Below are 22,361 nucleotides of genomic sequence, written 5' to 3' on the forward strand. Positions count from 1 at the left end.
ATTCGCATGTGCAGAAGGGTGTACCACGGTGTTTTCTGCAGAAAAGAAACTTTTTTTGCAGTAGACTCTTATATATTAGCTGTTTGTTAAATTATTTTTTTCTATTGCTAGCTTCGTATTCTAGAAATGAAATGGAGCAGAGAGGAATTAAGCATCTGAAGTCAGGCATCCAGCGAGGAAAGGTGTATGTATGACCCACTAATAATAACATAATAAGGTAGTCGGAAATCGTTTCTTTCTGAGGAATATGCATATAACGTTATACGGTGATTTTTGATTTGTATCGTAATGCCTTAGTTTACGAAAGTTCAGGTTTGATTTAATTGCACCTCTTGCTTGATTTCAACATGCCAGAAAAGAGAAACTGGCAGTGAAAGGGAGAAACTCCTTGCAGTTTGCCCCAGTGCGATAGACAAGGACTGCAAAATTCTGAGTATAGTCCAAACTTGGAAAAATAACACAAGGTCACCTCAGTATTGGTCATTTAATGTGTTGCAAATTGCAGTGCATATATCCACAACAACTTTTGAAATGGTGGGCTGTACTATTCTGTGGCTAAAAGCCAGACTCTTAAAAGATTCCCCATTCGCCAGGAAACGTAATGTTACAACCAGCCAGCAACATAACAGGGCGTTCACCGGTATTTTATTAGTGATCTAGGTTGGTATGATCACAAAACATAACCATATAATTCTTACTCTCTAGAAGGTGAGATAGCCTCCCTCATGACTGTGTCACACTTTCTGTTTCCATCTTCTATCATAGACAGCAGCTTCTCGAAACAGCCCATGTCCATCCTAACGAAGTTCCGAAATTCTTGCGGATCTTCGGGCCTCAGTTCTTTCATTAACAGTGAATATATTTCCCTGTCTTCCCCCCTCCTTGTCAGCCAGAGTCGATCCCAACAACGTTTGACTTTTCGTTTTCGTCACCGCTTTGCCCTAATCCGAAGATTTATTGTCACTGCCAGGGCAATAGCTCCAAAAACAAGTGGATCCTCCATGTGCAATATGATGTATAAACGTAAATTTCGATATACATATACCTGTGCAATCAAGTGTCATAATATAAAACTGTTGCGTCTTTAATTCAGAACAATACTAACCTACATTAGAGAAAAACTATTACCTAATACATAATGGTAGAAAACAATGTCTTTATAAATAGGAACCTTGAGTTCACAGATAATTTGAACGTATGACGCTTCAGTATATCATACAGTCGCCCTTGAGTTGCGCGTGGTAGAACGAACGACTTTACAAGACATCGGGACATAAGACATCTATTTTCTTTTCGCGCGTACAGTCTGCTGCTGCGCATGCACGCTAGGTATATCCGGCGTGGATGGTATAATAGGTCAGAAGTGAACCAGTCTGTAGCTACAGGTATGCACATTAGGGGTATTGGCGCACAGATGTATGGTTTAGGCACATCATGTAATACGGGCTTAACTCCAAGCTGAAGCTGTGGTGCGACTTTTCTCAAGGCAGACCAAGACCATTCATTTCAGAAATATTGCGCAAGATGGCATTCAGCAGTGTCCACACACTATCGCACCCAGGAGCTGCGCGCCTTTGAGTGTGTTCCTGCATTCTTTGTCAACAAAGTAAAGTAAGACGACATGTGCGAGCTGATATTGGAGATTTTCAAGGTACCTCTGCTAGATTCGCACACGTTCACGTGGACCTGGTTGGACCTCTCCCACAGTCAGAGGGTTACAGATATATGTTTACGGCCATAGATAGGTGCACAAGATCGGCAGAAGCAACTCCAATAGTGATATTTCAGCCGAAACTACTGCGAAGACGTTTCTGTGTATGTGGGTTGCCTGTTTTGGATGCCCCCTTCATGTCACAACTGACCAAGGACGTCAGTTCGAATCTACGTTGTTCCTCGAGCTATCCAAAATGTGCGGTTTCTGACGCCACCACACGACTACCTATCACCCTGCCAGTAATGGTATGGTCAAACAGTGGCACAGAACACTCAAAGCAGCATTGATGTGTCATCAAGAGAGATGGACGGAAGCATCACCATTAGTCTTGTTAGGCCTGCGGACAGCTCACAAACCCGATATTGGTGCATCATTTGCCGAGATGGTTTACGGCGAGCCGCTACGGATTCCTGCAGATTATTTAGTACCAACCTCACTACCTGGATCAAAGGGCCTCACACACTGGGTGCAGCAGCTAAAATTCACACACTGGGTGCAGCAGCTAACATGTCACTGCACAAATATACGTTGCCCACCACCTTCTCGCCATGGCAACCGTAAGGTGTTTGTACACAAAGACTTATACAATTGCTCTCACGTAATGTTGTGAACAGACTCAGTCAAATCGCCTTTACAACCACCATATATGGGCCCATTTCAGGTGCTGAGTAGAAATAAGCATACCGTGAATATAATGTACAATGGTGTTCCGACAAAGGTATCGATTGAACGTGTCAAGCCAGTATGGGTTTTACTCTCTCCGACCTCTGACACCACGCCTGTGCATCAACACATGAGGGATGCAGAGCATACTGAAACACCGCTCAGTACATCGTCCGAGACAGGTGAATCACCACCACAAATAACAACATCACCGCCCCCGACACACCCGACGCACACCAGAGCTGGACGTCGAATAAAATTCAAGTATCAAGATATCCCTGGGGCTCCGCACTTTAAGGGGGGGGGCTGTGTGGCAGTGATATTTTTCATGTCTGGTGCAAAGCGATATCAAAAGTGCGTGAGAGTTTTTTTCTGGTCATGTGTTGTTTTTTATCTTTGCCGTAAGACTATAGAGTCTCCTAGTTTTTGTTACTTCTCTGTTGTTTTTTTAGTTTCTTCTCATTGTGAGTTTTTGGGAATAAATATTTTTTCGTTAACACATTATACCGGACGGCTATGCAATTATTCGTTGTAGGCAAGTCGCCTACATAATTGGTGACCTCCTCCGATTAAGGAACTTTAAACCTTTCGTTAGCTATGTTGAACATTAACTGCAAAAGCAATGAACAACGACGGCAAACAATACAGTTCAATAACGGAAAAACAACAGTTTTATTGCATGAACAGCAATAACATAGTAAGTGACAAACTTTTTTTTTTCTATTCATTGTTTTGTGGGCATTGTCAATGTGAAAAAGTTTTGCAAAGGTTTGAAATTATGTGTAAAGTTTCTTGCAAGCCACTGAGTTCTTTCATTCCAAAATAGTGGATAGTGTGCAAAATAGTTATACATTATACAACGTGTACATTACGCAACAAATAGTATGGAATAAACACACTGAAGATGGTATAAGCATATTCATTACTTTGAATCATATCACATAGCACATACCAACCATAAAAAGCATTTTCACTTTATGATATAGTTTGGAAGCAAGGAGTAAACCTTTCTCCGAGAATAAATGTGTTTCCCTAATTTCTGCAATGTTCTTCAAATCAATGCATATCTTGTACTACACACATTCAAAAGTAGCCTATGTTCTTCCTCAGGGTTCAAGCTGTCTCCTTGCCAAATTTCATTGAAATTAGTTCAGTGAGCCAGTAATAATAAACGTCATGCATGATGCAGCAGTTTTTCACATATCTCTGTGTTTATGACATCAGATATCCCAAAGTGTGACATACTTCTATTAGTTTTGGAGTTTAGCATGTCAGACAGGCACACAGACAAAGAAAGTTTAATAGTAAAATTTTAAACCAAAATGTCTTTTTTTCTGTGATCCAGTTTTGATGAACTAAAGCATATACGGTGTCACAGAAGACAAATAGACAGCCATGATGGTTTTACACACAGATTATTAGTATAGATTTTGCACAACTAAGACAGATCACTAACAGTTTAATTCTCATACTAGATGGGTGTAATATGTTGAGCACCCACATTCTGTCCTGATACATCTTTTTATTCTGTAAGCCTTCCATTCTCTTCACGTAATGCAGCATTTCCACCTGTCTGATGACATTAAGCTGCAATTTGCAGTATTGTCAGTAGTGCAGTACTGTTACTGGACTCTGATTGTCCTTCATATAATGATACAGTTCCCAATTTCTCCCACCAAAGGCTCTGGTGTTTCTGCTTAAGGGTGTCCTACCAATCTGCACACAATTTTCACATTCCACTGCTTACAACAAAAGGAAATGAACACAGTTGCTGAAAGTTTGCTATCGAATCATTGTCTCGTTATATCTTTATTATCCTTAGATATGTCTTGAATTGATGTTTAGTGTAACTGTTTTGATGGCGTTTTAGACAGCTTTTTTGTTTCTGTCTTTGGCTTTTCTATTCACCGCTAGAGTAAGTGTGCAAATGTCTCACCCAGAGTGCACTAGACTACGGTAACATAAGTATCACCACCCAGCAGGAGTTTCATGAATGATAGAAGAAAAAGCAAGTGAAAAATACCCATTGTGCAAAATATGTCCTATTACTTTAGTTTCCTTGCTTGCTGAGTGCGGCTAACATGCATTATTAGCAACTTTCTTTTCGTGGGGGTATTATACATGAATTTAGTGAGTTTTAGTTTCTTGCGAATACCAGCTGCATTCCACAAATTTGAAAACTACACAATATGAATTCAATGTGCAATTTATCAGGTAAAATTTTGGAGCATGCAATTAGGATGAAAGTGAAGGAACTTGGAGTGCCCAGATTGAATGTAAACATGAATCAAGAACAAAAACAGTTAGAGCGCATGAAACATTAAACATTTGAAGTTTAGGCACAAAAATACCAAAAACTATAAGCATGCAATGAACCTAACATACACTGCATTAAATATCTCTCCAAAATGTGGCTTTTAGTATTCTCTGTTGTGGTAAACTGTCAGGAAATCTGAAATTGCGGATAATAAGCTATCTATAGATTTTATTTTGGAGTTAGCTTTTGATATTATTTGGTAGTTTGTTATAAAACAGAAAGAAGATACAGTATGTAACCATTTGGGTAGAGTGTGATATTGCCCCCCACCACTCTCCTGAAATCTTAGATGTGGAGACAAGACTTATCTGTAGTGTAGCCTGAGGTCTAGGTTAGTTCCTATTGATAAATGTTCCCCAGTACAGAAACCACGAGCTGCACCTGGACCAGATCTCATCTTTTCAACCTAAATAAATATTGATACATTAACAGGGAACAGGGCTGAATACCAGCTAACAATAAGTAAATGAATGCTCTAGAAGTATGGGATGAGACCATTGTTCCAATCCTCCAAGATCAAGGTCCCCATGTGCTGTGGACATGTACATTGCACCACCTAGGTTTTCCTACAGTGCAATGGACATTTGTAGCATGAATCCCTAGCCGCTGACCTCTCACTGGTTCAGATGGGTTACTTCCATAACTTGGTAAATAAAAATGTTTTGATTATTTATCATACAACATATGAGCCTCATTGCATGCTATCACTTGCAATAAACCTCATTTTGATGTTTTGAATTGTTTATGACATATGACTGTTATGACCACAAGGTTCATGATGCACAGGAAAGTGAATAGGTGTCTCACACGTGCAGAATGGAATGAGATATCATTCTGTTCCCAATTTTAAATAAAATTTTGATATCTTATCTACATTTCACTTGCAATGTATGAGCTAAAATCAACCGTACATAAAGTTTACACAAAGCAAACTCTTTAAAATTGTGTGCAATGTTTCACCTTGATGCAGTGCAGTACGTATGATGGCTAATGAAAAGAAATTCAGTTCTTTATGAAGTGATTATGTCAGTCTGCAAGATGTGAAAAATCAAGTTTTTTTCATCTAACAGTTTTTGAAAAATCAGATGAAAATTATTTCATATTGGTCGGAATGCCATCTCTCAGCACAGGCACCAGCATTTGGTGAGCAGTACAGCCATATCAAAAGCCGCCCTCGGCACAGAATATAGAGTGTATGTATGCAGCAGCGAAAAGTATAATACTGATTTCAGTCAATGTAAAATTTTCATTATGATGATAAGAAAACTATTATTTTAATATTTATAGGAGAGGTGATGGAACATGAAACTCCTATTAGGTCAACAAATAATCAGGGACATCTTATTAGTTGTCACTTTTATACATGTACAGTAGGAAGCAGAGAAAGGTAGCTTGAATGAGTGCAATATATCTGCAAGAAATGGGAAGGATAAGCACCAGTCTTTTGTGTAATGCTGCCAACAATAGAAATTTACCCTGTGTTGTTGAAAGTTCACAAAAATGAGTTAAGTTGCTTATTCATGGAGGAATTAGGTATGGCAATTTTGTTTGACCAGGAATTGTATCATAACTCATTACAGTTCAAAACAACATAATGCAGCATACAAAGTCACATACCATGGTGTTACAACAATTACTATAGAATACTGTCCAACCACTCAAGTCATGTACGATATTTGCTCAGTCTTACAGTTATTGGCAACAGAGGTCTGTCAACATAAGAGAAAGAAAAAGTGCTCAATATAATACATGATAAAAAGATGAAAAAAGTTTTATTAATATGTGGTCAGTTTGCTGGGTTTTTAAGCTAAAATTGTTATCCAAATCATAAACCAAATAACTGACTGAAAACAGCAGACACAATGATAAAACACAGTTTCAATCAATTCTGTGAAGGTTCTTGACAACTATATTTATTGCATTTATGAGAGCCTGGTTTAAAATTTAAAATACTGGCCCACTACTCTTTCTGAACATTTCATGGAATATTTATATGGACTTCATTATATAATTACCTAACTGTTGACTAATGTTTAAACCCATGCAGAAGAGGCAAAAAGAAGGAGGCTGACAGTGAGAAATAAACTGCATACAGAGAGCTGAATACCTGCTTGGTCTTGAACCCATGATTATGTGAAACACAGGCAGCCAGGAAGTTACATGTTAGACATCCCACATTTCACAAACCAAAATATTCAATGTAGCAATTTTAAGTTAAGAAACCAACAACCACATTGCAGCAAACATCTATAAAATTGGCAGGGGTACTTTTTTCGACAGCATTCACTGACATATAATGAGCAACGTCTCTCATTGGTATTAATTTAGATATCTGATATTTTTGTTGCTGTATTTTCTTCAAATAAACAGTAGCCATAAAATTCAACCATTTGCTGACAATAGTCTACTGCATTATTCTTCTGTTGCCAAAATTAGAAGACATTAACTTTGTAATGTGGTATGAAATGAAGGCTATATTTTAACACAAACATCTGTGCTTAGAAGTCTTTCAAACCAACACTAAGAAAACTATCCATGAAGATGAAATGGGTTTTTAGAGCCACAGTAGCCTAATATTACACAGCTGTAACTAATCATTGCGAGTAACACCAAATCAGCCCACGTAATTTGGTTAGTCAAGCATGCTAGTGATAAATAACCATTTATTAGTTGTATGTTCATCTATAAAGCTACACATATAAACTCACTGTGGATCACCTTCAACTGGACGTCGATAACAAGGAGGTACATTTTCTTCGTACTTTGCCTTGGCAGTGATATTTCCCACTGACTTCATTCTTTCAACTTGACAGTCTTCCCACCTATCAAGTTTTAAATGTTTTATTTTTGAAATGTGAGCGCCTAGACTGCGGTGAATTCCTGCACAACGAGTACACACAAATATTCCGATGTTGTAAGATGCCCATTCTGGACCTGTAACAAGAAAATGTAAGCACTTAAAAATTGTTCATTTTTCCTGGAAATAGTTTGAATAACAGTGTTAGCTAAAACTATTGTATCTACATCTGCTTTTGAGATTAAAAACTTCGCTAGAATGAAGTGCAGCGGCATCTTTCATAAATCACAATTCTGTGAGTTAGAGATGAAATAGGAGCTCAAGTGAAACTCAATAAACAAAAATAAGACCTATTTCAAGGAAAGTTCTAGCAGAATTTAAATAATTTACAATGTAAATAACGTACTCCTAAATTATTTATAAAAAATATATCTAGTAACATGTGAGTACTCGAAGTCACTACAAGACAAAGGATAGGAACCTCATACCATTAAGACCTATATCTCCAATACTATCATTGGATACTAGATCCCTCACCCTTTTAATCAGCACATAGCGATGAAAATGACAAGGACCATCAGTGTGGGAGTGGAGTAGTGATGCTGATATCCTCACCTTTCACCTCCTGCCTGATAATGTGAGAGATGGAACCAGCTAGTGTTAGTACAGGTGAGCAGGATGGCCCTGGGTGATCCAGTGTGTAGCTTGGGACCACACATGGATGGATGGGTGCTGGGAAAGTCAGGATGGTAGGCAGAGTTACATTTTCTTTGACACCCATTATCTCTCCATCATACCTTTCTTGACCCACTGTGGCTCACATTGGAGTCTGGGGTTGCACCACCACCACTGCAAAGGCATTGGTGTGGAAATCAGTGGGGGTGGGTTGGCCTATATGCTCTGGCAAAACTATACATGTCTCAGATACCTTGTGTTCATTTGTTGCTGACTGGTCAAGGTGGGGACACTGTATGTGATAGATGTCATGGGCATAACTGGATCCTATAACACACCAGCCACTCCCATCCTGCCACAACTTTGAAAAGATGGCGGCCGCAGAAATTGGTAACGATGTATTGAAGCCACTCCACAACTCAGCTGGTGGTGTCAGCCCAGACTTGGTGGCTTGCGTGACAGTAAGGTGCCTGTCAGTACGAGCTGAGTCTATAGGTATCAAGGAAGCTGGTGATGGCATCCTCAGATGACATGGTTTGTACAGAGTTCCACTTTGAGTCTTAAGTGTGATTTACCATGCCCCCCCCCCCCCCCCCATGTTTGAATTAAGTGCTTGGTGAAAGGGAGCATGGTCATGTGTTCTGTGCCACTGTGTTGGCAGAACTGATGTCTATAAGCCTGGAGGCCATTGCAAAAACCGAGACCAGTGCCCAGATTACGGCTGTTGCAGAGTTTGCTGGACAAGCATGCCTTTTATGAAAACTTAGAGGGTGTGTAAACCATATGTAACCACACTGCTCTTTGAATAGAACTGACAAAAGCTAGATGATATCTCCCATGGTTGCTCAAGTTTATGCCAAGGTGAGAAACAATGTGCCACAGTCATGTTCGGCACAGTGTGACAGGACCAGACTGCGTGTCCTTCTGTCTGTTGAGATGTTCTAATAAAAACATGATTGATTGTTCTGTACCACTTGCATTTATATGCAACAGCATGACCCTGATGCTGCGCTGTGTGCACTAGTTGCTAGAGTGATGCACTTAATGGTTGGAAATGTTTCCAGGTGTGGTGCTGACTGCGTACGTTCTTTTTAGTCACAGGAATGCTTGTTGACATGGATGATGCATGATATATTTGCCATAATAGTTTAGTTTACTGAGGAACAACTGTAAGTCTTTTCTGTTCCTCAAAACTGACAGATTGTCTAAGGCAGCTACATGTTTCACCATGGGCATGAACCATTTTTTAAGTAAGATGTGTCCTAGGTAGTAAGTGCACTTGTGAAACTGATAGTTTAACCAATGTTCAGCCAGTGGTCAAACAATTCTTATTCCCATGTAGGCCTCGGTACCACATCATCATCATCTAAATAATTAGTACAATTGAGGATGTCTGAATGAAACAATTAAGATACCTTTGGAATATAGCAAGCAAAATTGCTACTCCCAGAAGCAAATGACCGTATTTATACATCATCTGCAAAATTGATTTTGGAGAATACTGGCCCAGAAATAACTTTGCAAGCACCTCCTCTGGTTATGATAATGAATAAAGATCAATAAAAGATTAGATTATATGTACATCAACACTTTAAAATCATCACATATATGGACTGATCTGTTAGGTTTTTTCAATAGTAACTATTGACGTCACCCAGTAGCCAGCCAATATGGGTGTGATAACCTAAAGGGCATCAGATAGATTATATAATGGTAAGACAGAGATTTAGGAACCAGGTTTTAAATTTTCAAATAACTTCCGGGAATTCAGCCAGGTAACACTTTCAGCGACCGCCGATATTTCGGCGGGAGAACACCCCGCCATTTTCAAGGCAAACTGCAACGGACAGGCGGCGTACATGCAAATTTAATACCTCGGTTCTCGGACCCAAGCAGCAAAGATAACACACACACACACACTGAACACTAGTGCCACCAAAGATGGCCAAAGTCAGAGCTATCGATAGTGAGACTATGAATTCGCAGGTGAGGTAGCATTGAGTCTGTCCCTCTGTTTCTTGACAAGGGAGAGAGCCGGATTCCAAACAGAGTTTAAACAGAAACCTCCATCCCTGTTAACAAGGTTGCTCGCTAATTTAATCTCAACTGCCTCCCAAATCACACTGTCCCAATAGCTGGACGTGCATGCCAATATCTCGGTGTTATTATATAACATGGAGTGACCAGTATCCAAGCAATGTTCGGCAATAGCAGATCTATTTGGCTGCTGTAATCGTGTGTGCTGTTTATGCTCAGTACATCTGTCCTCCACGGTCCTGATTGTTTGACCAATATATGCCATGCCGCAGCTACAAGGGACACGATATATACCCGCCTTACGCAGTCCAAGATCATCCTTAACGGAACTCAAAAGTGCTCTAATTTTAGATGGAGGTCGGAAAACACATTTCACATCGTATTTCCGTAAAATACGACCGATCTTATTGGACGTGTTTCCTACGTAAGGCAAGAAGGCAGTAGACTTAGGTGTTGACTCAGAATTATCATCAATCACCTGATGTACAGTTGGTCGATAGCGCAGCTCACGTTCAATCTGTCTATCACTGTAACCATTTTGACGAAATGTAACTTCAAGATGGGACAGCTCAGCTGGCAAAGTCTCAGCGTCAGAAATGATATGTGCCCTGTGTACCAAGGTACGAAGTACCCCTTCACGCTGAGCCGAATGGTGACAACTATTAGCTTGTAAGTACGAGTCGGTGTGAGTACGTTTCCTGTAGACTGCATGTCCCAATGATCCATCATCCTTCCTCCTAACCAACACGTCGAGAAAGGGAAGGCAACCATCCTTTTCCACCTCCATCGTAAAACGAATGTTCGGGTGGATCGAGTTCAGATGTTCTAGAAAGACATTCAAATTCTCCCTACCGTGAGGCCAAACAACGAAGGTATCGTCAACGTATCTATAGAAACAGGTGGGTTTTAAAGGCGCCGACTCCAATGCACGTTCCTCGAAGTCTTCCATAAACAAATTTGTGATCACAGGAGACAACGGACTACCCATCGCAACTCCATCTGTCTGCTCGTAATACTGGTCATTAAATAAAAAGTAAGTGGATGTCAACACATGCCTAAAGAGATTAGTTAAATCAGCACCAAACCTGGCTTCAATTAACCGCAACGAATCAGACAGAGGAACACGAGTGAAGAGAGACACCACATCGAAACTCACTAAAATATCAGAGTCATTCAGCCTCAGTCCCTCCAAACGACGTAAAAAATCAGCTGAGTCCCTGATATGATGTTCACACCGTCCTACTTGTGGACTCAACAGAGAAGCAAGATGCTTGGATACACAATATGTCGGGGCGCCGATGTTACTCACTATAGGACGGAAAGGAACCCCTTCCTTATGAACCTTTGGAAGGCCATATAACCTAGGGGGAACCGCACTATAGGTGTTAAGCCTCTTGATTGTGTCCTACGACAAACCACTTTTCTTCAGGAGGCTGTTGGTCTTTCTCTCAACACTTTTCGTGGGGTCAGCATCGATTCTGCGATACGTTCAATCAGATAGTAAACGTTGCATCTTTTGTACATAATCATGTTTATTTAAAACAACGGTGGCATTGCCCTTGTCAGCAGGTAAAATAACAATACTGGGATCAACTTTGAGAGAGCGTAAAGCAGCCCTCTCTGCTGCTGTTACATTACTCTTGGGTGGACGAGCCCTAGTCAAAACACGGCATGCCTCCCTCCTAACTTCCTCTGCAGCGTCAGGAGGTAGTTTGCAAACTGCCTGTTCAATTGAACTAATAAAATCAACTACCGGCAAATTCTTCGGAGTGGGTGCAAAATTTAATCCTTTCCCTAGCACGGATAAGGTTGCGTCGTCAAAAGATTTCTCTGTGAGATTTATCACAGAACGTCGAGATATAACATCCGACTCCGCGCGATGAAAACGTTCAAACTTTGCCAAATGCCGGGCAGTAACGGAGTTGTACTCCCAGTCAGCTTGGGTCCATGAGGCACCGTCCAACCAATCCCAAGTGAAATCAGACACTTCAGATGCAACCATTAAATGAAAACGATACAATTCTTTGGAAACAGAATCCAAACGTCGACGAGTAAAACGAATCCTTTCGCGAACAAGAGCCAAGCCAGCACATTGCTTAATTCGATTGGCAGCAGGAGAATTAATATGGTGCACAACCTTAGCAAATGTTGGGACATGATTTTCATCACGACACCTCAATAAAAACGACAAAGCACATTGCAGTCTAACTCGACAGCTACGAAGTTTATCCAACTTACGTAAACACCGATACATTTCCTCCCCGTAGAGGTAAACAATGTGAGACCTGAGTTTCTCCAGGCGTATACAACTTTCAAATAACTTCCGGGAATTCAGCCAGGTAACACTTTCAGCGACCGCCGATATTTCGGCGGGAGAACACCCCGCCATTTTCAAGGCAAACTGCAACGGACAGGCGGCGTACATGCAAATTTAATACCTCGGTTCTCGGACCCAAGCAGCAAAGATAACACACACACACACACACTGAACACTAGTGCCACCAAAGATGGCCAAAGTCAGAGCTATCGGTAGTGAGACTATGAATTCGCAGGTGAGGTAGCATTGAGTCTGTCCCTCTGTTTCTTGACAAGGGAGAGAGCCGGATTCCAAACAGAGTTTAAACAGAAACCTCCATCCCTGTTAACAAGGTTGCTCGCTAATTTAATCTCAACTGCCTCCCGAATCACACTGTCCCAATAGCTGGACGTGCATGCCAATATCTCGGTGTTATTATATAACATGGAGTGACCAGTATCCAAGCAATGTTCGGCAATAGCAGATCTATTTGGCTGCTGTAATCGTGTGTGCCGTTTATGCTCAGTACATCTGTCCTCCACGGTCCTGATAGTTTGACCAATATATGCCATGCCGCAGCTACAAGGGACACGATATACACCCGCCTTACGCAGTCCAAGATCATCCTTAAACCCGCCTGTTTCTATAGATACGTTGACGATACCTTCGTTGTTTGGCCTCACGATAGGGAGAATTTGAATGTCTTTCTAGAACATCTGAACTCGATCCACCCGAACATTCGTTTTACGATGGAGGTGGAAAAGGATGGTTGCTTTCCCTTTCTCGACGTGTTGGTTAGGAGGAAGGATGATGGATCACTGGGACATGCAGTCTACAGGAAACGTACTCACACCGACTCGTACTTACAAGCTAATAGTTGTCACCATTCGGCTCAGCGTGAAGGGGTACTTCGTACCTTGGTACACAGGGCACATATCATTTCTGACGCTGAGACTTTGCCAGCTGAGCTGTCCCATCTTGAAGTTACATTTCGTCAAAATGGTTACAGTGATAGACAGATTGAACGTGCGCTGCGCTATCGACCAACTGTACATCAGGTGATTGATGATAATTCTGAGTCAACACCTAAGTCTACTGCCTTCTTGCCTTACGTAGGAAACACGTCCAATAAGATCGGTCGTATTTTACGGAAATACGATGTGAAATGTGTTTTCCGACCTCCATCTAAAATTAGAGCACTTTTGAGTTCCGTTAAGGATGATCTTGGACTGTGTAAGGCGGGTGTATATCGTGTCCCTTGTAGCTGCGGCATGGCATATATTGGTCAAACAATCAGGACCGTGGAGGACAGACGTACTGAGCATAAACGGCACACGCGATTACAGCAGCCAAATAGATCTGCTATTGCCGAACATTGCTTGGATACTGGTCACTCCATGTTATATAATAACACCGAGATATTGGCATGCACGTCCAGCTATTGGGACAGTGTGATTCGGGAGGCAGTTGAGATTAAATTAGCGAGCAACCTTGTTAACAGGGATGGAGGTTTCTGTTTAAACTCTGTTTGGAATCCGGCTCTCTCCCTTGTCAAGAAACAGAGGGACAGACTCAATGCTACCTCACCTGCGAATTCATAGTCTCACTATCGATAGCTCTGACTTTGGCCATCTTTGGTGGCACTAGTGTTCAGTGTGTGTGTGTGTTATCTTTCCTGCTTGGGTCCGAGAACCGAGGTATTAAATTTGCATGTACGCCGCCTGTCCGTTGCAGTTTGCCTTGAAAATGGCGGGGTGTTCTCCCGCCGAAATATCGGCGGTCGCTGAAAGTGTTACCTGGCTGAATTCCCGGAAGTTATTTGAAAGTTGTATACGCCAGGAGAAACTCAGGTCTCAGGTTTTAAATTGTAGGACATTTCCAGGGGCAGATGTGGACTCTGACCACAATCTATTGGTTATGAACTGTAGATTAAAACTGAAGAAATTGCAAAAAGGTGGGAATTTAAGGAGATGGGACCTGGATAAACTGACTAAACCAGAGGTTGTACAGAGTTTCGGGGACAGCATAAGGGAACAATTGACAGGAATGGGGGAAAGAAATGCAGTAGAAGACGAATGGGTAGCTTTGAGGGATGAAGTAGTGAAGGCAGCAGAGGATCAAGTAGGCAAAGAGACGAGGGCTAGTAGAAATCCTTGGGTAACAGAAGAAATATTGAATTTAATTGATGAAAAGAGAAAATATAAAAATGCAGTAAATGAAGCAGGCAAAAAGGAATACAAACGTCTCAAAAATGAGATCGACAGGAAGTGCAAAATGGCTAAACAGGCATGGCTAGAGGACAAATGTAAGCATGTAGAGGCTTATCTCACTAGGGGTAAGATAGATACAGCCCACAGGAAAATTAAAGAGACCTTTGGAGAAAAGAGAGCCACTTGTATGGATATCAAGAGCTCAGATGGCAACCCAGTTCTAAGCAAAGAGGGGAAAGCAGAAAGGTGGAAGGAGTATACAGAGGGTCTATACAAGGGTGATGTACTTGAGGACAATATTATGGAAATGGAAGAGGATGTAGATGAAGATGAAATGGGAGATACGATACTGCGTAAAGAGTTTGACAGAGCACTGAACGACCTGAATCGAAACAAGGCCCCGGGAGTAGACAACATTCCATTAGAACTACTGACGGCCTTGGGAGAGTCAGTCCTGACAAAACTCTACCATCTGGTGAGCAAGATGTACGAGACAGGCGAAATACCCTCAGACTTCAAGAAGAATATAATAATTCCAATCCCAAAGAAAGCAGGTGTTTACACATGTGAAAATTACCGAACTATCAGTTTAATAAGTCACAGCTGCAAAATACTAATGCAAATTATTTACAGACGAATGGAAAAACGGGTAGAAGCCGACCTCGGGGAAGATCAGTTTGGATTCCGTAAAAATGTTGGAACACGTGAGGCATTCTGACCTTACGACTTATCTTAGAAGAAAGATTAAGGAAAGGCAAACCTACGTTTCTAGCATTTGTAGACGTAGAGAAAGCTTTTGACAATGTTGACTGGAATACTCTCTTTCAAATTCTAAAGGTGGCAGGGGTAAAATACAGGTAGCGAAAGGCTGTTTACAATTTGTACAGAAACCAGATGGCAGTTACAAGAGTTGAGGGACATGAAAGGGAAGCATTGGTTGGGGAGGGAGTGAGACAGGGTTGTAGCCTCTCCCTGATGATATTCAATCTGTATATTGAGCAAGCAGTAAAGGAAACAAAAGAAAAATTCGGAGTAGGTATTAAAATCCATGGAGAAGAAATAAAAACTTTGAGGTTCGCTGATGACATTGTAATTCTGTCAGAGACAGCAAAGGACTTGGAAGAGCAGTTGAACGGAATGGACAGTGTCTTGAAAGGAGGATATAAGATGAACATAAACAAAAGCAAAATGAGGATAATGGAATGTAGTCAAATTAAGTCGGGTGATGCTGAGGGAATTAGATTAGGAAATGAAACACTTAAAGTGGTAAAGGAGTTTTGCTATTTGGGGAGCAAAATAACTGATGATGGTCGAAGTAGAGAGGATATAAAATGTAGACTGGCAATGGCAAGGAAAGTGTTTCTGAAGAAGAGAAACTTGTTAACATCGAGTATAGATTTAAGTGTCAGGAAGTCGTTTCTGAAAGTATTTGTATGGAGTGTAGCCATGTATGGAAGTGAAACATGGACAATAAATATTCTGGAAAAGAAGAGAATAGAAGCTTTCGAAATGTGGTGTTACAGAAGAATGTTGAAGATTAGGTGGGTAGATCGCGTAACTAATGAGGAGGTATTGAATAGGATTGGGGAGAAGAGAAGTTTGTGGCACAATTTGACTAGAAGAAGGGATCGGTTGGTAGGACATGTCCTGAGGCATCAAGGGATCACAAATTTAGCATTGGAGGGCAGCATGGAGGGTAAAAATCATAGAGATGAATACACTAAGCAGATTCAGAAGAATGTAGGTTGCAGTAGGTACTGGGAGATGAAGGAGCTTGCACAGGATAGATTAGTATGGAGAGCTGCATCAAACCAGTCTCAGGACTGATGACCACAACAACAACAACCTCCATTTCCTACAATATTTGTAGATCTGTTTGAGCCCCTCCATGCACTGCACATGGGATCATGCACACTTGGTAGATGCACTGCTAACCTTAAGGTTTTAAAGTAATACGCACCTTAATATCTTTTCCTCACAAGAGTGTGTTCAAACAACTGTGTACGACTAGTGTAAAATTTTTCCAAATCACTTAAATGGGGTTACTGCACACACACACACACTGATGTTACTTGGTCACTGATTTGGAACTCTAATAAACTGAAATCATATAGTCCAAATATGTTAGTTGCTGTTGGTAACTACCAGCAGTGTAAATATCTATTTCAAATGCTTGTTTATTTGTAGGACCTCATCAAGTGATGGGCCTGAAGATGATGCTGCTTTCACATTAACTTGTTTAACTGGTATCAACCTGACAATATAATCATAAATTATATATTGTGCATAAGACACATTGCAAGATTCACACATTAAATTATAATGGCTGTAAGTCTTGCAAATAGGAATGAGCAAGAGGAAGGAAGGAAGATTTGAGTTTAACACCCTGTTGACAACAAGGTCATTAGAGATGGAGCACAAGCTCGAACTGAACAAAGAAATGGGTTGTGTCCTTTCCCTGGAATTGCCCCGGATTTTGCCTTATTTGATTCAGGAAAATCACTAAAAACCTACATCTGAATGGCTGGATGGGACTTTGAACCACCATCCTCCTGAATGCGAGTCTGGTGTGCTAACCATAGTGCTGCCTCACTCAGTCAGCAAGAGGCTGTAAATTGTGAAACAATATGTGTAAAAGGCTACTGGGAGTAAGCAATATAGCACACTGACAAACTGGATCAGAAATCGCACTTGCAATACAAGACAGTATGAAACGCCACGAATAAATGGTTTCTTTGATTTGTTGAGGATAGCGAATGGGGAAATGTTACTGACACTATATGATGATCTCTGTTGATCCATTATGGCCTAGGGACATTGGCTGGTAAGTACTTTTCAATTCAATAAACTTTACCAACAGCCGTACACTTTAAGATATTTTATTTCAAAAGTAACCAGTTTCGGCAATTCATTTTGCCATCTTCAGGCTCCTGCATAATAAAAGAGTATACATGTAGTAATATCATTTTTAAGCTTAAGTGGCATTATGATTACCTGTCACTTCTTGTAAACTGGATTTTTATTCCCTTATATTACTACAGGTATACTCCTATTATGCAGGGACCTGAAGATGGCAAAATGAATTGCGGAAACTGGTTGCTTTCGGAATAAAATAAAATATCTTGAAGTATACGGCTGTTGGTAAAGTTTATTGAACTGAAAACTATCTTATGATGTTCCTTGCCACCAATTTTCTATAATTCATGACAGAAACACTTGCATTTAGTGACCTGTGAAGAGCACCAAAGCTGCATAAGTCACAGGCTGAAATAATCAAACCATGGTAGCACAAAATGCAGAGCTCAGGTAGACAAGCCAGCAAGTGTTAGCCAAGTACTGCCCTAAGCAAAAGGCTTTAAATTTTCCTGCAGCTCTTCAAGCCACCCCTTACTTTCCGTATGTGAAACCTTCGATTGTGTGCCATTATAGCTCCAGGCCTTGATGGAATTCCTGTCAGATTCTACATTGAATTTGTGGGTGAGTTATCCCCTCTTCTAACTACAATCTATTGTAGATCGCTCGAACACAAAACTGTGCTCAGTTCTTTGAAAACGCCACTGGTCACACCTGTCTACAACAAGGCTAGATCGGAAATACGGAAGCGTCCGATCCCACCTGTCTGCTTTGATCCATGACGTCACAAATATGGCGGAAACGACCATAAACCACGATTTCAATATGGCACATATAAAGTCCTTACGTACACATTACAAAGACGAAAATACATCGAAAAACAAACACACACACGTTCCACAAAATGCCTAATGACACTAACGGGACAAGTGCGGGAAATTGGGGGTTTTTGGGTGGGGGCAAACTAAATATAAACAAATTTAGACACCCACCCCAATACAAAACCACGCAACATGACAAAAAAAAAAAAACAGCATCACAAAACACAATATCATCTGGAATCGGACAGTTCCCTTGACCTATATAGCTCAACAGCAGCTCCCGATCTCATAAATTGGGATCAAACACTTCCCTTGACCTATATAGCTCAAAAACATCTCCCAATACTAATACCAGCATTCACAGCCACACACTGGGATCGAACACTTACCCTGACCTATATAGCTCAACAGCAGCTCCCGATCCCATAAATTGAGATTGAACACCTCCCTTGACCTATATAGCTCAACAGCAACTCCCGATCCCATAAATTAAGATCAAACACTTCCCTTGACCTGTTTGTTGTTGTGGTCTTCAGTCCTGAGACTGGTTTGATGCAGCTCTCCATGCTACTCTATCCTGTGCAAGCTTTTTCATCTCCCAGTACCTACCGCAACCTACATCCTTCTGAATCTGCTTAGTGTATTCATCTCTTGGTCTCCCCCTACGATTTTTACCCTCCACGCTGCCCTCCAATACTAAATTGGTGATCCCTTGGTGCCTCAGAACATGTCCTACCAACCGATCCCTTCTTCTGGTCAAGTTGTGCCACAAACTTCTCTTCTCCCCAATCCTATTCAATGTTTCCTCATTAGTTATGTGATCTACCCATCTAATCTTCAGCATTCTTCTGTAGCACCACATTTCGAAAGCTTCTATTCTCTTCTTGTCAAAACTACTTATCGTCCATGTTTCACTTCCATACATGGCTACACTCCATACGAATACTTTCAGAAATGACTTCCTGACACTTAAATCAATACTGGATGTTAACAAATTTCTCTTCTTCAGAAACGCTTTCCTTGCCATTGCCAGCCTACATTTGATATCCTCTCTACTTCGAGCATCATCAGTTATTTTGCTCCCCAAATAGCAAAACTCCTTTACTACTTTAAGTGCCTCATTTCCTAATCTAATTCCCTCAGCATCACCCGACTTAATTCGACTACATTCCATTATCCTTGTTTTGCTTTTGTTGATGTTCATCTTATATCCTCCTTTCAAGACACTGTCCATTCCATTCAACTGCTCTTCCAAGTCCTTTGCTGTCTCTGACAGAATTACAATGTCATCAGCGAACCTCAAAGTTTTTATTTCTTCTCCATGAATTTTAATACCTACTCCGAATTTTTCTTTTGTTTCCTTTACTGCTTGCTCAATATACAGATTGAATAACATCGGGGAGAGGCTACAACCCTGTCTTACTCCCTTCCCAACCACTGCTTCCCTTTCATGTCCCTCGACTCTTATTACTGCCATCTGGTTTCTGTACAAATTGTAAATAGCCTTTCGCTCCCTGTATTAGAATTTGAAAGAGAGTATTCCAGTCAACATTGTCAAAAGCTTTCTCTAAGTCTACAAATGCTAGAAACGTAGGTTTGCCTTTCCTTAATCTTTCTTCTAAGATAAGCCGTAAGGTAAGTATTGCCTCACGTGTTCCAGTGTTTCTATGGAATCCAAACTGATCTTCCCCGAGGTTGGCTTCTACTAGTTTTTCCATTTGTCTGTAAAGAATTCGTGTTAGTATTTTGCAGCTGTGACTTATTAAGCTGATAGTTCGGTAATTTTCACATCTGTCAACACCTGCTTTCTTTGGGATTGGAATTATTATATTCTTCTTGAAGTCTGAGGGTATTTCGCCTGTTTCATACATCTTGCTCACCAGATGGTAGAGTTCTGTCAGGACTGGCTCTCCCACGGCCGTCAGTAGTTCCAATGGAATATTGCCTACTCCGGGGGCCTTGTTTCGACTCAGGTCTTTCAGTGCTCTGTCAAACTCTTCACGCAGTATCGTATTTCCCATTTCATCTTCATCTACATCCTCTTCCATTTCCATAATATTGTCCTCAAGTACATCGCCCTTGTATAGACCCTCTATATACTCCTTCCACCTTTCTGCTTTCCCTTCTTTGCTTAGAACTAGGTTTCCATCTGAGCTCTTGATATTCATACACGTCGTTCTCTTATCTCCAAAGGTCTCTTTAATTTTCCTGTAGGCGGTATCTATCTTACCCCTAGTAAGATAGGCCTCTACATCCTTACATTTGTCCTCTAGCCATCCCTGCTTAGCTATTTTGCACTTCCTGTCGATCTCATTTTTGAGACGTTTGTATTCCTTTTTGCCTGTTTCACTTACTGGATTTTTATATTTTCTCCTTTCATCAATTAAATTCAATATTTCTTCTGTTACCCAAGGATTTCTACTAGCCCTCGTCTTTTTACCTACTTGATCCTCTGCTGCCTTCACTACTTCATCCCTCAAAGCTACCCATTCTTCTTCTACTGTATTTATTTCCCCCATTCCTGTCAATTGCTCCCTTATGCTCTCCCTGAATCTCTGTACAACCTCTGGTTCTTTTAGTTTATCCAGGTCCCATCTCCTTAAATTCCCACCTTTTTGCAGTTTCTTCAGTTTTAATCTACAGGTCATAACCAATAGATTGTGGTCAGAGTCCACATCTGCCCCTGGAAATGTCTTACAATTTAAAACCTGGTTCCTAAATCTCTGTCTTACCATTATATAATCTATCTGATACCTTTTAGTATCTCCAGGGTTCTTCCATGTATACAACCTTCTTTCATGATTCTTAAACCAAGTGTTAGTTATGATTATGTTGTGCTCTGTGCAAAATTCTACCAGGCGGCTTCCTCTTTCATTTCTGTCCCCCAATCCATATTCACCTACTATGTTTCCTTCTCTCCCTTTTCCTACCCTCGAATTCCAGTCACCCATGACTATTAAATTTTCGTCTCCCTTCACAATCTGAATAATTTCTTTTATTTCGTCATACATTTCTTCAATTTCTTCGTCATCTGCAGAGCTAGTTGGCATATAAACTTGTACTACTGTAGTAGGTGTGGGCTTCGTATCTATCTTGGCCACAATAATGCGTTCACTATGCTGTTTGTAGTAGCTTACCCGCATTCCTATTTTCCTATTCATTATTAAACCTACTCCTGCATTACCCCTATTTGATTTTGTGTTTATAACCCTGTAGTCACCTGACCAGAAGTCTTGTTCCTCCTGCCACCGAACTTCACTAATTCCCACTATATCTAACTTCAACCTATCCATTTCCCTTTTTAAATTTTCTAACCTACCTGCCCGATTAAGGGATCTGACATTCCACGCTCCGATCCGTAGAACGCCAGTTTTCTTTCTCCTGATAACGACATCCTCTTGAGTAGTCCCCGCCCGGAGATCCGAATGGGGGACTATTTTACCTCCGGAATATTTTACCCAAGAGGACGCCATCATCATGTAATCATACAGTAAAGCTGCATGCCCTCGGGAAAAATTACGGCTGTAGTTTCCCCTTGCTTTCAGCCGTTCGCAGTACCAGCACAGCAAGGCCGTTTTGGTTATTGTTACAAGGCCAGATCAGTCAATCATCCAGACTGTTGCCCTTGCAACTACTGAAAAGGCTGCTGCCCCTCTTCAGGAACCACACGTTTGTCTGGCCTCTCCACAGATACCCCTCCGTTGTGGTTGCACCTACGGTACGGCTATCTGTATCGCTGAGGCACGCAAGCCTCCCCACCAACGGCAAGGTCCATGGTTCATGGGGGGTCCTTGACCTATATAGCTTAAAAACATCTCCCAATACCAATACCAACATTCACAGCCACACACTTCAATAAAACACTTCCCTCAACCCCTACCACACAACACATACACTAAAAACAAAACAAAAAAATAAAAACTTACCACAAAAAAGTTCTGGTGCCCCAAACTAGGTTGGCCACCACAATCACAATCA

General features: G+C 41.0%; 1 protein-coding gene across 1 annotated transcript in view; it reads right to left on the reverse strand.

Annotated features, from left to right (window-relative positions):
* Positions 1-22,361, reverse strand: part of LOC124605561 (arf-GAP with dual PH domain-containing protein 1-like) — a 131,896-nt gene that overhangs the window by 104,217 nt on the left and 5,318 nt on the right. The window contains exon 2 of the mRNA XM_047137326.1: positions 7,403-7,628. Within this exon, the coding sequence (XP_046993282.1) occupies positions 7,403-7,628 (226 nt within the window). The remainder of the gene's footprint in view (positions 1-7,402; positions 7,629-22,361) is intronic.

The sequence above is a fragment of the Schistocerca americana genome, chromosome 3, assembly GCF_021461395.2.
Source record: "Schistocerca americana isolate TAMUIC-IGC-003095 chromosome 3, iqSchAmer2.1, whole genome shotgun sequence".
NCBI classification, from domain to species: domain Eukaryota; kingdom Metazoa; phylum Arthropoda; class Insecta; order Orthoptera; family Acrididae; genus Schistocerca; species Schistocerca americana.